Genomic DNA, 16,663 nt, shown 5'->3' with positions numbered 1-16,663 from the left:
AGGGGCGTGCCACTACAGTTAGTAACATTGGACACACCCTTTCGACGCTTCCCGAAGAATTTGAGCCATGTCGCGGTTTTTTAAAACCCTTTTGAGCTTTCGTCTCGGTGAAAGCATGTGCAGGGTTCGCCTCTTTTTTGAAAAAAAAAAAAAAATGCTGGAAAACGCTGGCAAAGCACAGCTTCGTTAACACGAACCTTAAAGGGACCCTGCAACACATTTTTCAACTTTTTTCGAAATCTATAATGCTTGCAGAGCGTAGTCAACGAACACACTCAGTACTTTGATTAGGCGGTCGCAAAATACCTCAGCAAAAAATTACTGCTCTTTGCCCATTAGATAACTTAGAAACTAGCGCAAAAATTTTCCCTCTCTTTTCCGGTCTTGGCGTTCTTCGACCGCAGGAATTACGTCATTACAGCGGTGTAGCGGCCATTGGCCCGCTTTTCTTCAGTTGCAGAAATGAACGCATTCGATAGCCACTTTAAAAAAACGAAGCCGTAAAAGCAAAGCAGAAACGGAAGGCGTATTTGCTCCGACGAGCAAATCACGTAGTGTCGCTCAGTGCTGGCGATAACTATATATAGCTTTCGCAGTGCTTCCAGACGCGAACGGAGGATTAAAAGCGTTTATCAAAAGCGCTGCAGAGTCCCTTTAAAGCTGGTGTCTTGGAGTGAAAACGTTAGTTCGGGACAAGTCCACAATGTTTGGGCCACAAATACCAGCAAGAACCTGCTCGGACGAGACATTCTTCAACTTGCATTTCGGCTAACTGCGCCTTCGTACGCAGCGAAGACTAAAACCCGTTTACGGTCTCCCTATTTGTCCTGTGCTCGTCGTTGAAAACTAACACTTCCGTAGGCCTTATCAACCGCGTGTGCGAAGTGGTCACTGAAGTTTTTTCTCGCCAAACTCCAGTCTTCGATGGACAAAGGTTAGCCTGCCGCGCACTTTCGGGGGCAAGTTTGTCAGGTCTAAAATTCTGCCCGTTTTTCTTGTTCAGCCCCAGAAATATATTATTAATGTTAGCTGATCCCGAAGAACCTCTGGAAATCCGGAGAACATCAGCTGACGAAGCCCCCTTAACCAGAAAGAAATCCCCCTCCTTTTCCAAGAAAACGAATTCCTGGATGTACTGTTCCGTGTCCCGACTTCAACTTCGCCGAGTTAATTCTTGGGAAGGCCCAGATGCACAGCATTTGTCGCCGAATTGAACCACTCATACTTTCAATGAGCTGGTATCCGCAAAGTTGAACTTCGGTTGACGCTCTGCGCGACAGAAACTTCAATGCAAAGAAATGTAGGTGTCTTCATCATCGGCAGCAGATTTTGCATGCTACATCCCGTTGAATGTTTCCTCGGTTACCCAACTTCTAACGCCATATCTCGCGTACTGCGCAAAGAAGGAAGCAGCCAGGCAAGTCGGCAACTGGAACACGATTGTTCGTTTTACGTAGCCAGCTATGCTACCCAAGATGCCCTGTAAGAGAGCGCGCGCTGGCAAGAAATCAGAGTCCGTCCCGGATGCGGTAACCAGAGCATTCGCGATGGCGCGTGAGAAAGCTCCCTCGTGATGAAAGAGATGAACGCGCACGCAGGGACGTCTAGGTGCGGCCGCTGTATACACCCGTCCGTGTGTCGTATACGAATGATCGTCCCCAGCGGCACGCCATAATCAACAGCGTTTATCAACCGAAATCAGTCAGCAGCAATGCTTCCAAATTTCGCAGAACTGCGACACATCAGCGTGCCGGTCTGCGGTCGTTTTTCACGCTACATGGAGACGCCAGGGTTGACGGTGCAAGTGTTTTGGCCATGCGACGAAGAGAACTTTTGGGCAAACGCGCCAGGGACCCGAGCAATGCCTGCTCGTTCTCCACCGGAGACCGACATCCCCAGCCTGGACGACTCGACATCGAGCAGTTGCTTAAGGTACAGTTGCTTAAGGTATACGCTAGCCCCGTTAACTTGACGTGCTAAAAACCGGAAAATTTTTCGAGTTAAAGGGGCCATGCAGACATAATAGAAGTTTGTTTTATTCGATATATTTGGTGTATTATAGTGCTCCCAACGCTTATCCGATGCTTTATTCACTGAGAAATCATCGTTCCCTCCTAGACTTCATCCGCGAAGCTAACATTTTCATGTTCATCTAATCAAATTTCGTCATCATCAACTCATACCCTCTCATCTATGCCCTGTGGCAAAATAAACGCTCTCCCGCCAAATTCTCCCGCCAAATCGTGTGTTTCGTGACGTCTCGATGACGAAACAAGGGCAGGTCTTCAAATGAACATTAGTACGCCGTTTAGTCTGCAGTGGACTCCGGAACGTTTTGTGTACCATCAGTCCTCCTAGATGGCGCCACCGTACACCGTACTGTGCAGGACCGCTGTCCTCCCTCGCTTTGTTTCTGACCGCATTAGTAATTGTTGCGTGAAACGTTGGGTATGCTCGACAAACAGGGTCACGTAAGACAATGTCGCTTACGCCAGTCGGCCAGTGTCGTGTGAGACAACCCCAAAGCGCCGGACTGATGTGAAGCTGTAACAAGCATAGTGCGCGCAGTACCAAGAGCAGTACGCACTGGTACTTCTGCGTTTACGTGCTCAGCAACGCCTTAGCCACTGAACCACCGCGGCGGGTGGAGCGGTGGAATTGTAAGTGAAGTAAAAGGTCGTTAATTCGAACTCGAAGGGGACCATAAAATTGTTCGAATTAAGCGTAGTTTGCCTTAGCGGGTGGGTACTAGAATGAATGGAAATCGCGCCACACTGCGCGGGCGGAACACAAAGAAGCCAACTCTGGACTCGTTATCGCGAATTAGGGGCTACAACACGTTTGTGGCAGGTGATTTCGTGAATAATGTTCATGGAGCTCGAACAGCGAACGGCACCGGCGGCGCGGCGCCCGCGCCGGAAGCAAAAGCTGCTGGAGCAGCGCAGCGCGTGTTGTTTTTCTGTTTCGTTGTTTTGCATCTCCAGTTAATTTGTTTTGATTTGGATTTGCGACACATTGTAATCACTCTGGGCCGACTTCTTCTGCGAGGAGCGATGGAAACCAGGGGATCGCAGTTCGATGTTAACCGTTCTGGATTCCGGCGCGTTCGAATTATCAGGAGTAAATTTCCCCCATTGAAATATACAGGGTTGTGCCGGGACCAAGGCGTCGGTTCGATTTAACCGAAAGTTTGAATTAACCGAGTTCGAATTAACTAGCTTTTACTTATAAACCTGAAAAGCACTTATCTTCCCCAGCACTTGTGGCTCCCGGTGGAAGCCTTTGTCATTTCTCAGTTTACCTTAGATCCCAGTTGCTTCATAAAAAAATCGCTCTAGCGGGGCTGATTAACCTTTTCTCTTTCAATTTGTGCCTATATCATCATCATCACCACCACCACCAGCCTATCTACGCCCACTGCAGGACAAAGGCCTGTCCCATTAACCTCCAATTATCCCAGTCCTGTGCTAACTGCGACCAATTTATCCCCGCAAACTACTTGATCTCATCTGCCCATCTACCTTTCTGCCGCCCCTTGCAACGCTTGCCTTCTCTAGGGATCCACTCTGTTACCCTTAATGACCAACGGTTATCTTGCCTTCGCATTACATGCCCTGCCCACGTCCATTTCTTCTTCTTAATTTCTACTAATATGTCCTTAACACGCGTTTGTTCCCTGACCCACTTCGCTCTCTTCTTGTCTCTTCTTGTCTGTGCCTATATATGGACTGCTAAAGCTAGTTATTGCCAGCACATAACGGCACTGTGTTTCAAAAGGAAACTAGCTGGTGGATATTCACAATCTATGGACGGCAGCGCACTGCGTGTTTTACTTGCCGGAGCAGATGGCCATTTTCAGATTGCTTGGTTTTGTTGCGATTTTCTTTAAAGCGGCTATTGAAGGCGGGTTATTCCTGCAACTGAAAGAAAGGAAGGAGATATTGCGTGTGTGACATCGCATACTAAGGATGCCCATATATTCAGGAGAATGCAGGAGAGAAAAAAACATTTTGAGCGGATTCCTGAGTTTTGTGATGTGCCTGCATGGGTTGTCTGATATTTGACTCGCATATTTCGTGAACGCAAATCGAAACACTAGACGTGCTTAGTGATGAGGTTCTATAAAAGTGCTTCATATGTCGAAATAATTTCTAGTCAAAATATTTTTCCGAGCTTTCGTAGGTGATGTGAGCACATGTCTTCGAGTGAACAAAGGTCCACCGCTCCACTATGCGCTATACTGTACATGTACCTCGCACACTGACGCCGCCGGACACTCTCCTGCCCAAACAAAACGGGTGTCATCTCAGCATCCATGCATCTAAGCTTGCTACACAGCTGCTACTGCTTTCTGATGGCGCTAAATAAAAAAATCGATGCTCCTTTCAACAGCTCCTAGCGGGGTCGCAGGTGGGCGAAATAAGGCTTACAAATCAACGGGGCAAGAACGTGATTTAGGCTGACCACACTGCGGCGAGCCCATGGATGAGAATTGGAGTGACGAAAATAAGAGTAAAGTAAAACGCGCTTCTACCCCTGCAGATTTTCTTGTGTTTCAAGCAGAGCCAATGAACAAGAGAGAGAGAGAGAGAGAGAGAGAGAGAGAGAGAGAGAGAGAGAGAGATTTTTTGAAAGGGACCTGGATTCCCTGGAGAAGACGGATGAATAGGAGGGAGGGAATTATGAAAATGACGTCACAGTTTGAAGTTATACGGTCCGTGCAAGGCTCGTGAGGTCACATTTCACTTCACAAGTGATCATGAGAAACTACTCAGTGATCACGAGCGGTCGTGATCACTGAGTAGTTTGAGTTCCAGAGAAAAACGTTTATGAAGACGGCCCTAGTTATCACACCATATAGACCTATATAGACCACTAGTTTGTTGCCTCTAATGTGGAAGGGTCTGTGCGAACGCCTTGAAAATGCGTTTCCTTGCCTGCATGGGGGACCGAGCAGTAGCGAGAGCCGCTCGCGCCCAGTGGCAAGCACGTGCACTGACAGGTTCGAATGTTGGATTACGATACGGGAAGCGTGTGATGTAGGAGCTAGCTCCGTGTGCCCGCTTGTTACATGAGGGGTCAGTACCGTGTTCGTATGAATTTAACGAGACGTGAGAAGAAGGTGACGGGATGCGCACTATCTTCTTTTCCCATGGCCTAACCATTGGCGCTGTCCGCCGTACCCTGGCATCGAGACACCCTACACATGACTCGACGGGCCCACGTTCTTCCGAGGCATTTATGGGAAATAAAATATTGACGACGCTGTTGAGCCGTGGAGCGACGAAGTTGCATCAACAAAGGGCCCGGGTACGCATTGCGCAAATGCTCTAAAATGGTCTGTGCGAACGCCTAGGCATTTTCCTCGTCCTACAGTGTCAGCACAGGGAGCAATAATGGAAGCGCAAAATAACCACGTGCAATGAACCGGAAAGGGATAGGAACAGCTTGCGCTCGGCCTGCCTTTTTTCGCTTCTGTTCTTTGTCCTTCTTTGTTTCGTGTTTCGCCATTTCGCGTTGCCAGAGTTCCATATTTTTTTCGCGCCAGATTATGCTCATTTTGAAAGAATCGCACATACCTTTGTTTTACAACAAGATAAATAAGCTGGGTATATATTTTTTGCAGTTCTATCTCCTTTTGTTTTTGATGCCTCACAGAAGTAGGATAAGTTAAAAAAAAACTAGAAAAAAGGCTTCGCCGCTTTTTTTCGACAACCGAAATTGATAACGTTACAATATGCAATAAAACACTTTACAAGAGTTACGTCAGAAATTTTAGTATAATTGAGGGCAAAATTTTGTTCCACTAACATTGTTTAAATTAAATTGTACAAAGTATTTTTAGGCGAATATGAACTGCTGGCTCACAACATTGGGGGGTAACTTAAAATGGCTGCAAGTTTGGGGAGCAGAGCTCCTGGCAAGCGGCATAAATGGTCCTTTGCTTCATCCCAAAAGTAAGTCAGAATAAAACTGTTATTCTAACAAGCTTTTGTTTTGCACTTACCATAGCTGTATGTTGAGCATAATTTCAAGCCCCTGCCCTTTATTGCCCTGTTACCTCTCCCTGCCCGGTCGTTCTGTTCACTGATGACGTTGCGAAGTAGTTGCATAACCACTCATTTGACTGAGGAAAACTATACAAGAGATTTCTACGCTAGCAGAAATTATTCTTGAACTATGTTTAATGCAGCGTTTTCAGTTTCTTAGTTCAAAGCAGAGCGGTATCACGTCCTGATGCGATGTGCGAGCTCGGTTGCACTGCCGAGCATGAGCTCGTTACGAATTTAACTTTCGGGTATGAATCTGACCGAGTCGAGTTTCCTTCGTTTAGATGTGGTCGCCTTGGCCGGCTCTACCTGTGCTTTTTTTGCATGCAGTCCTCGACTGGCAACCGCTTTGAGAATGTGGCGGAAATTGAAACGGAGGCTCTTATTTAAAACAAAATAAGTCTTGCTCAGAAAAAAATATGATACACTATTAGCTGCCGCAATGAACACTTAAATGGAATTTTCGGAACAATGAGTGTCGTGGCTTTGATACGATGAAGCTATAAAATGAATTATGTAGGTAGTGCACGTTGCGAAGACTTAAAAGAGTAACTTGCGCAATGTGTTCGCTCATAGATCCCGTTTTTATGGCCGGTTATTTGTGTAGGGCTGGTTATTGTGCCAATCAAGTTTTACGGAAATAATGGTTTGGTTTCGCCTCAATGAACCAACCAAATCAGTTGGACCTGTTACTGATCGAAATTAAGCAACAAATCCCAAGGCCGTTTCGATTCTCACATCGTTGACGGGATTTTAAATGTAGCAAGTGTATTTATCTTGTAAGAATTGAGCAACTGCTGTTGCTCGACTCAAGATTTTAAAAGAATAAAACGTTTCATTAGTGTTTATAGACGCTGGTGGACATACCGCGTTTGATTTTTCTCTCTAGCAGCAGTTCCCGACTGCGATTGTGTTAAAATGCGTATTTCTTTTTCAGGCGGACTGACAGAGTGACTGAGCTGGCTTCGCCACCTGGGTATAGTTCATCCCTGGGACAAGGGCACAGTGAAGCTAGTCGCGAGACGGAAGCAAATCTTATTGTTAAGGTGAGGAGTCGTTGTACATGTCTACTTCATCAGATTCTTTCAGCCCTGAAATGCCACGCTCGAGTGTTTTGTTACCTGTCGTTACTGTAAAAGTTAACATAACAGTAGTGCGTTATAATATCAGCCCTTTTCGTATTGCATCAAGGACACTGAAAGAGTACGAAGCGCAGGGGGCTCATAGCCCATTTTCTTCTTTTTGCCAACCATTTAGGGCTGTACAGAATGGGTGGCCACCGACCAGCTCTCTTCTTGCCCCCTTTGACCTGTCTAGAAGTATGCATATCTTTGATTCGTTACAAGCCGTATAACTTGAGCCCAACAGTATTGGCAGTCTGTGTTCTAGCTCAATACCATAGTGAATTCACGGCAATTCTATGCTCGGCCGAGGGAAAAAGTTTGTGCCGTGTTATCACTATCCGAAAGGCGTCACTGCTTCGTGATCTAGAAACGTTCCCAGCTTCAATGGCGCGGTTGACCCTGTTGCGCAGTGTTCTGCTTGCAGGCCTGTGTGCTGTGCTCTGCTCGGCAGAGCACAGCACACAAGGTGTGCTCCTTTTCTCAGCTCTGCTCCTTGTGTTCTTATTTTACGCAAGCTGTGGGTTGTCGCACTGAGCAAATGCCGTGGAGGCTTTAGTGGTGTGCACCATCAACAAAATACCCCTGTTCACAAAAGAATTGGGGAGTAGTTTTCTAGAGTAGGGGCTTCTGCAACCTTTGGGGCAGGCAAGCATCGTCATAGCCATCAAAGCAGTATTTCTTGCCAGGTTAGGGGACAGGTAGGGCACTAGGCGGTTGCCAGTGGTGGCCTATGAACTCGACGACACGTGCATGCCCCAAGTGTCATTCTTGAAACTAGGTGGCCTGCTGGTAGATGGTACTGGGGTGTGTTTTGTTGGCAACTGAACTTTCAGCGGACTTTTGTGTCCCTGGTAGTAGTATATTTATGAGGATTTCGTGCTTGTATTTTAACTGACGTTGCGTAAAAGTCTGTCACTATTCTCTCACTAGCTTTAGCCTCACTGCTAAGGCATCTGTGCCTCAGCAGTGGACTGTAGCACGAGAGCCTTGCTTGATTCTTTTCTTTTTTACACTCATTGGGCTATGGGCTTGTTATTGGACTTCATGAAATCTAGGATGGGCACCCTGTCCAAAGAGATCGCCCGCCCCCACTCTTGTTTAGATACGCAGTAGTCCAAAAAATATCCCTGCGCTTGAAATCTGATGATGCTGACAAGGGGCGTGGGGGTACCTTCAGCCCCTGTCACGAAAGACTGCACTAAGTGGAAGGGGAAAGAAACTGCAGAGATAATCCATTTAATAGCGCAAGACGACAGGTATCAAAAAGAGGCAGGGCAGCACAAAGCGGAAGAAGTAATACAGAAAACTGAACCACTGCCTGGTGTTGATCGATGACGGAGCCACAGTTGCTCCCTAGCATGACAACAGCATCATTGATGATGTGATGAACTACTTTTTGACAGCGGCAGTGGTGTCTTGTACCATATAGATTCGTCACGGAATCTGACAACTGCCACCAATGCAGATATAAATGGACCTGCTCTTAGATGTGTTTCACTCGTGTTTTTCGGGGAGTAAAATTTTTAAGGAGTGCATGTGGAAAATTTGCCACCCCATTTTTTCTTTTTCTCCAATTATCTATGGTTGAAAGGTGGGCCGCTGCCTGAGATTGTACTGTTGTCGGAATTTTCGGTGGTACTTTTTTCTTCTTTCAGACACTAAGCAGGTCACGACTGCAATGTTTTGAAAGTGTCGAGCCAGTTTAAAATAATTTATCATGTCTTTTCTACTTCCAGCTTTGATTGCTGGTACCTGGCATGCTGTGTAAAGTATATTAAAGTGTGTTGGGCTAGTTGGTAGAGCATATTTAAGCAGTGAATAGCACAACCAAAGGCAACAGACAGGACTTGTCTTTTTTTTTTTTGCGCTGTTCTCTCTTTGAATATGTATGATGCCGTTGCATGTGGCATGAAAACATTGGTGGTCACGGGATTTGAGAAAATTGTGACCATAATGAAGACTGCATAGTTTGGACAATTGCCCGGCTGTGTGGATGTACAATCATGGAAAAATGAAATGAGAACACGAAAATGTGAACCAGAACACGTGAAATTGAAAAATACTGTTCGTTGAGGCTTATTTGGAAAGCCACATTTCCCAATTTTCCCAATAAGCCACGCATCATTTTGACTTGCATGGAAAGAAATTATGCTATTTGTGTGTTCTGGTTCATATTTTCATGTTCGCATTTCGTTTGTCCGTGACTGTACTTTGCTCATCTGCTAAAACACACAAACGGAATTGTGTATAGCAGATTAGTATTTTTGGTAGGTATTAAATGCCGTGTTCAACATTACTTACTGTAGTTGTAAGAAAATTGATTGAAAGTGTGTTAAATACATTGTTAACTTTTGACATTTCCATGAAGGCTTTGTAGCAAGCACACCAAGTATGCAATGCACGCTTGGTATTATGGTATCCCGACTGCTTGAATCGTTAGTGCCCATCTGCTTTCTGCAGCTGTGATCGTGCTTAATAAAAAGAGTGTAGTTTTACATTTGTGTCAACCTTGCAGCCATGTCCACATCCTCAATTGCTTCGTTTTTTAAATGTTACCACTTGAATGGTCTTGCTTTATGTTTTACAGAAATCCTGGGATGTAGCGCTGGCTCCGTGGAAGCAGGTGCCTATGAATCTTTTCATTATGTACATGGCTGGAAATTCTATCTCGATTTTCCCCATTATGATGGTGGGAATGCTGTTCTTGAGACCTGTCAAAGCACTCCTAACAATTCAGTCAAGTAAGAAATTTTAACTTTCTACCTTTGTTTTTTCACAGTTATTTATTTATGTGTACTTATTGCAGCACCATTGGGGCTATGGCAGGAGTGAACATTGAACCGAACAAAAGTAATAGCAATAAAACAGAGCAACACAGCAATACGAAAAAGCACAATCAGAACAAATCACAAAGGGCAGGAATGAATTTTTCCAATGCAAGGGAACGTGTATCACCGGCAAATCCATTCCAACGTTGAGCGGTTGAAGGGAAAAAACTAAATTTGAATGTGTTAGTTTGACAATGGTAAGGCTTGATGTTAAGATGGTGATTGCTTCTGGTAATGAATGGTGAGGCAAATGTGATGTATGTATCATCACACATGCAATACGCTGAAGGCATAAATGTTAAGACAGTGTAACAATTTCATTGAATCATTGAGCCGGTGCGTGCGTAGTCCCGTAAGTTCCAGGGAAGATAGGGCAAGGGAAGGCAAAAAGTAACGGTCATAACGATTGCAGATAAATCTGATAGCTTTTTTTTTTGGATGGTCTCTATTTTATTGATTTTGCCCTGCTTGTGAGGGTTCCATACGGGACATGCACAGTCAAGCACAGGGCGAATCAGCGTTTTATACATTAGTAATTTATTGCTTTTTGGGGATTGGGACTGGTAGTCTTAAATGACCTAAGTTTTTAAAAGATTTTGTGCAGATAAAGTTAATGTGCTGGTACTAAGATAGATTGCTGGAAAGAATAACACCGAGGTATTTGTATTGTTACTTTTTTCAGGGCGGATCCGTTGAGAGAATACGTAAAGCTGGAGGGGGACTTGCTATAGGTGAAAGGCATAAGCACGGATTTGTTAAAATTAATACTCTTTTGCCAGGTCACACACCATTCGCAAAATTTAGCAAAGGAATGAATGATTCCTTTGTTAAACGGTGATGAACTTCAGTAGAGTCAATGGAATCATACAAGACACAATCATCAGCATAGAGATGAATTTTAGAACTGATGTTACTAGGCAGATGGTTAATGTACAGTAAAAACATTAGCGGTCCAAGTACAGAACCTTGTGGAATGCCTGAACACACACTAACAACATGGTAACTGATTGTACAGGCAGAGCTCGATTTAACAAAGTTGAGGGGAGTCGCAAATTGTTTTGTTAAATCGAGAGCTTCGGTAAACCGAGTTAGGCATTTCTCGGTCACTTAATTTGGTACATTCAATTATATATGCTGTAGCAGCAGCCAGCAAGCTTTTGCGGTGCTGTATTTCCGAAGCATAAATGCTCTGAAAATAAAATTGCAGCCTGCACGTTAAAAAAGAAACGGCAAAAATTGTTACCTGAACACGAACGGCCACTGGGGGACTACAAATTTATTTCCCACCAAAAAAGTTGATGTTTATGGTTTGCGCTGTGTAAGCAACCGCCGCACGGATTACTCGTAAGTGTGTAGTGTGTATAGTGTGTCTTTCGTATCCTCGTGCGTTTTGGCAAACATCCGCCACAGATCAGGGGAATCTATCACTTGACCCAGTGTTTGCACGGGAGCCTCAATATCTTTGTCTTCACCGTCTTCAGCCCCCACTTGGTCTTCAGCGCTTTCTTGCGTGACGGGTGCCCCGACGAAGTGGTGCTGGGGATGATGTGTTTCCCTTTCAACATTGTAGAGAGAGTACTGGCTGGAATGCCATGTTGTGCAACTATGTCACATTTCTTTTTTACACTTGTTACTGCATTATGTCCACTTATGCGTCCAAAGTAAGCCTTCTTTCCTTGACAGACTGCATGTCCGACACACTCGTCACAAGGTTTAGCGGCGCACTTTCTTGCACACCCACGCACACAAGTAGCAATGATAGATGGACTGCAGGCTTGACAACTTGAACTTCACAAAAACAATATGAGTTCTAACAGAGAATGATGTGAAAGAACGGCAAAAGCACGGGAACTACCCGCAGAACGATGGCGAACAAACAACTCAAAACACGCTCTGATACATCCGACTGCCCGAGACCGAATGGGAGCAGTGCCAATGCGAACGATGACGTGCGAAGAAACTTTTTTACTGCTTGCGCCGTCTGGTGAATTCAACCCAAAATTACAACTCCCATTTTGCGCTGCGCAGTTGTGTAAAAGTGGGACAAAGGTACTCCGTGAGCTGACCTTTGGTGTGCCATGAATCAATTTCGAGGTGTTCTCTACAAAATAGACCGCGAATTAACTTTTTGGCTGCATTTTTCAAGAAGAGGTTGGTTAAACTGGGACAGATCATGATATCGGTTTCATTATTTCGAGTTATTCAAATCATTAGGTTTTATGGGTGTCTGAGGGGGGATCAGGATATCTTTGTTAAATCGGGACTTTCGTTAAATCAGGTTTCGTTAAAGGGACACTGAAGTGATTTGTAAAGATTGCGGGATTACTTGCACAAATTGTAGGTTGGAGTCTCTAGGCCATGGTTCGACCACTCTCGCTGCATTTAGGCGACTTTATTCAGTGGAAAAATTCATTTGAAAACGCTGTCCTCCTCTCTGCATCCTCCTTGGTTATTTCCTATGATGTTTCGTATGACGTCAAAATGATATGGTTTGGCTTGACTGCGCTACTGCGAGGCTTGGTGACCCTTCAACAGAATCAGTTGGCCCATCGTTTAGTAGGCCGGCCGCCGGCGGGTCATTGCTCACTCAGTTGAAACTAAGCCACGACACGTTTGTGCCTGGAAGAATGGGCCTTTAGTTTGTAGTTAGTTTGTTAGACAGTTTTGTCAAGCTCTAAGTCCCAGTCGCTCCACACACCTTCACATGCGACACTTTGCTGACTGGTATGCTAGTAGATAAATCTAAGCCCAATTGAAGGCGGGAGAAGAGTCAGCGAAGTTAATATAGGTACTAAGGAATTAAAATCAACCAAAACTTTTATCGTAATGCGTAAAACCAGGGTGCAGCAAGCACTTTTTGTACTGAGTGAACTAGCACTGCGGTCAGCAGCATGACCACACATTTGCGAAACATTTCCTGCTAAGGAATGCAGTCGTTAGGCATGCGATATTGCGGGAATTTGGGGGACGCTTACTGCTTGAGTGCTATACAAGAAATAGTCATGTGAGCTACTTGAATAGCTAAAACTAAATTGCCTGTTTCATGGAGCTCATGCTTCTCCAGCGACTTGCACAGTGCTCTGTTGACACGGGCGTGTTCACCAGGGTTTCTCTGCTACACCACCACTCTGTACTGTCGTCGGCATCACGTGTTCAAAACTGATCACATGGGTAGCAATATCCGCATTTTTTTAATGCAATAAAAGGGATTAGAAGCCTACACACGATACGTGCGCTTGCAATGGTTCGGGAGTTTGCAAAACTTTTTTTATATGAAAATAATATGTTTACTCAAACAAATAGTGCGAAATGTGCACTTGCATTGAGTACTGGGGTGCTAAATAGCGCGAACCGTGCACTTGCCGCGGGTACTGGGACGCCACTTCCATTCCATCACCTACGTCACGTCTAGCCGCCAGCAATAGGCGCCCCCTTTTTTTTTTTTTTTTTTTTTTTTGCAAAAGTGCTGTCTAGTGCTTGCAAAAGGGCTGTCTAATCGTGAGCAGTTTTTAAGACAGCCATTCATGACTGCTCTGTAGCCGAAATATGCTTATTTGGTGAGCTTTACTATCTGTCGCATTGTGCGGCAGAGCTGTTATCTTCTGTAGCAGTTGTGCTGGAAATTTGAGCAATTACTGATGCAATAAGGCGTGTGAAAGCTGGCTTCCCCAATTTTTTGCCTTATGCGGGGCCATAAATCTCGACCGAAATTGATGCACCAAAGAAAACTTTAGTTGGTGATTTGGAGTGAGCGGAAAAAAGCTGGAATCATATGACTAGGTGAGGAAATTGCTTGCCTGCTCCAGCCAAAGTGTGAAGTGCAAACCAGGGACATATCGGCCCAACTACATGTCGCAAGCTGATGAGTGTGCTGTAGTAGGTTCGGCACTATCGTGCGATGGTTGTAATGTGGGAGAGGTCTGAACTTAATGTGGGGCTCTGTTCTCTTTTGCAGCTTTCAAGATGATTGAAGGGGGCCAAGCTATTCTCCAAAAAATAGTTTATCTTTTTGGCAACCTGGCATGTCTGGCCTTAGCTCTGTACAAATGTTCATCAATGGGTCTACTGCCAACTCATGCGTCTGATTGGCTGGATTTTGTAGAGCCCCTACAGGTGAGTTTATTAACCCTTGATTGCAAATTATTGCTAGTGTGGTGAAACATTATTTACCTGAATTCAAATGAAAGAATTGTAGCAAAGTGGAGAACCGTCTTGGTACGGTGCAGGGTAGTTGACTGTTGCGACTGCATGTGTGCAGTATGAGTGAGCAGTAAGGGAGCAATGCACTTTTCGCTTTGCATCGAGTGTGTACATCTTAGTTTCTGTGATTCGGGTTCATTGATTTCATATGGCATTACATTTGGGTTTGAGCGTTGCTTTTTGTTCTTGTTGGCTTAAGTTTACGTCTGTGCATTGGGAAGAACAGTAGTTCAGCAAGTTTGGAGGAAACGAAATTTAAACTGACTGTTGGTAAGGTTAGTGTTCAAATCATTAGTAAAATTTTCATTAGCTACTGGACCCGAGTTAACTTGGCTGATCATCCGTGATTAAGGGGTTTGCCATGACAGCTGAGTGAAAATATGCAGCCTTCATTTTTTGTGTGTTAATTTTAGTTTAACATTAATGGTATTTTGTTGCCCATTCCAAAATTTTATAGACGTCTCTGGTTACCGCTGCACATCATGGGGATAAAAACTGGGGATCTGAATTGACTTGGTGGAGTGGCAGTGGTTCTCGTTTCACTGCATTGCTTCTTTGTAGCAGCTGTTGCTGCATCCATAGATAGTAGGTTTCCATGCATGATGGATTATATATCGTTTTGTTTTTGCAAATTTTCTTAACTTCAAAAATGTGTGTGTAATCTTGCAGTTCATTTTACAATGCAGTTGCACTTGGAAAGCTGAAGGTAATTCGAAAATGAGGGTGTCAGCAAAGACATTTACAAGGAGGCCAAATGGTCACAAACACGACAGACAGAATGTGCGACTCCTTTGATTGTATATCAGTTGTGGTTGGCAGTCATAAGGAAAGGCAAGATTTAGGTTGATGCAAGATTTAGCAAGATTCAAGATGATGGGTGTAGCCCAGGTGTACCTGGGCCACACCCACTGTCATAATGCTTGTGTTGAACAAGCATTACAATGAATAATGGCCACCACGGCAGTTCACTGTCAGGTGCTGCAAAGAGCTACGAGATGCAAGAACCCACAAGCACCGGGGTAAAAATTGGCCATTGTAAAGATATGCGTGTGAATGTTCGGCACGTCAAAGCACTGTGTATGATCAGGAATGTTTGTTGAAGTGCCCCGCATAGTGTGTTGTGTTTTATCATCAGTTGAAGGAAAAAACTCTGAACGGTTCATGGGGCCAGCATAGTTTCTGTAGGTTTGAACAATTCACTGCATGCAGGCATGCGTCAAAATAAAGAGCACTTTTCTCTGTTCGTGATCAATGAGTGGTGTGTTTTGCATCATGTGACGTGTGCTGCTTCCCCTCTGCAGAGGATCGAGCATTCAGGAGGAGGAATCATGCTGTCATGAGCCAACGAAGCTGGTGGAAGTTTGTAAACAAAGTGCACATACCAGGACTGGATGTCTGTTTTGTACTGTTCACTCTTCTTCAGCTGTTTGCATCTCGCATCTAACGCACATACGTCAGCACTCTCGCAGCACCCGTATAAAGCTGAGCACGCACCACCGCTCTTCCACCAGTCAAGTGCTGCTATTGCGCACAGCTCCATTGCCGGTTGGGGTGGAGGACTCTAGTGCACAGCTTTAACCGTTGTATTTTTAACTCGGCTTGTGCGCGAAGCTTTCTGTGCTCGTTTGTAGTCTTAGGCTTTGTACATACCGAGCAGTGTCGTTGAGGGCATGAGACAGGGAGCCAGCGATTTGTGCAGCACAACTTGCAGGCATCGAGTAAAACATTGTTAACTCATGTTGTGCGCTTGATACTTTTTCTTTTTGTTTCTAACCATCAAGGTTAAGCATGCGTTTTTTTTTCTTTTGTAAGTAATAGCTGGTCGTTTAGGGGATGGGGAAAAAGGGGTGCGGCAGTGGCGATGATGTAGACGTACAAAAGTAATGTGAAAGTTTTGTAGGTACCAAAAGAGGTTGTGCGCATTTTGTTGCCATGATGGAATTGCATCAGCGGCCTGGCAGTCGCTTGCCACCTCGGAAGTAAATAAATGAAGGCATTGCAAAATGCTTGGGACTGTCTCCCTTCTTTGCAGTGTGTGGGATGGTGAAGCTCCGCTCATTTCTTACCAGCCTTATAGCGTGATATTTGTGTTGTTAAACTCGTGAAAGCACTAATTCCAGTTTTCTCAAGTACAACAGCCTGTTGTGCCCACTTAAGTTGCAATGTTACTGTACTAATATGGCAGATGCCACAATGGCACACTGACTAAACTGTTGTGTTGTGTTGTATGTGGTTGAGGTTTTGTTTCTGGGTGGCAGGGGCCGTTTTTCTGCTGGGTACAAAATAATAAAAAAAGCATCTGTGCGCACGAGAGTTTGTCGCACACGACCCGTGCGTGGTGCACACCTGTTTGGAGCTTTCTATGAGAGCATGCCTGCGGCCGGACATTTCTTCACGTCATGAAACCATGCACATCACTTTGAGTGAACACTAGTCATAATGTTTTGGTGTGCTATAAGAA

General features: G+C 44.8%; 1 protein-coding gene across 2 annotated transcripts; it reads left to right on the top strand.

Annotated features, from left to right (window-relative positions):
• Positions 1 to 1,658: 1,658 nt before the first annotated feature.
• On the top strand, positions 1,659 to 16,210 carry Emc4 (ER membrane protein complex subunit 4). 2 transcript variants are annotated; one of them, XM_077687268.1, is made up of 5 exons: positions 1,659 to 1,932; positions 6,988 to 7,096; positions 9,762 to 9,915; positions 13,958 to 14,115; positions 15,504 to 16,210. In XM_077687268.1, the coding sequence occupies exons 1-5, from the start codon at positions 1,712 to 1,714 to the stop codon at positions 15,540 to 15,542; spliced, it is 681 nt and encodes a 226-aa protein (XP_077543394.1). In that variant the 5' UTR covers positions 1,659 to 1,711; the 3' UTR covers positions 15,543 to 16,210. The 2 variants fall into 2 exon arrangements, with proteins under 2 accessions (XP_077543394.1, XP_077543395.1); XM_077687269.1 differs by lacking the exon at positions 1,659 to 1,932 and adding an exon at positions 5,821 to 5,957.
• The last annotated feature ends 453 nt before the right edge of the window (positions 16,211 to 16,663 follow it).

This window comes from Haemaphysalis longicornis, unplaced genomic scaffold, assembly GCF_048455015.1.
Source record: "Haemaphysalis longicornis isolate Haplotype H1 unplaced genomic scaffold, Haemaphysalis longicornis Haplotype H1 scaffold_1, whole genome shotgun sequence".
NCBI lineage: Eukaryota > Metazoa > Arthropoda > Arachnida > Ixodida > Ixodidae > Haemaphysalis > Haemaphysalis longicornis.
Note: the sequence above shows the minus strand (reverse complement) of the source record. Positions and strands in the feature narration are given on the sequence as shown.

What these genes read in the sequence shown, in the direction of transcription:
- Emc4 (XM_077687268.1), top strand. Translation starts at nt 1,712, where the DNA reads ATGCTTCCAAATTTCGCAGAACTGCGACACATCAGCGTGCCGGTCTGC. An exon ending in AAGCAAATCTTATTGTTAAG is followed by an intron (nt 7,097 to 9,761) that starts GTGAGGAGTCGT and finishes TATGTTTTACAG; the next exon opens with AAATCCTGGGATGTAGCGCT. An exon ending in ACTCCTAACAATTCAGTCAA is followed by an intron (nt 9,916 to 13,957) that starts GTAAGAAATTTT and finishes TCTCTTTTGCAG; the next exon opens with CTTTCAAGATGATTGAAGGG.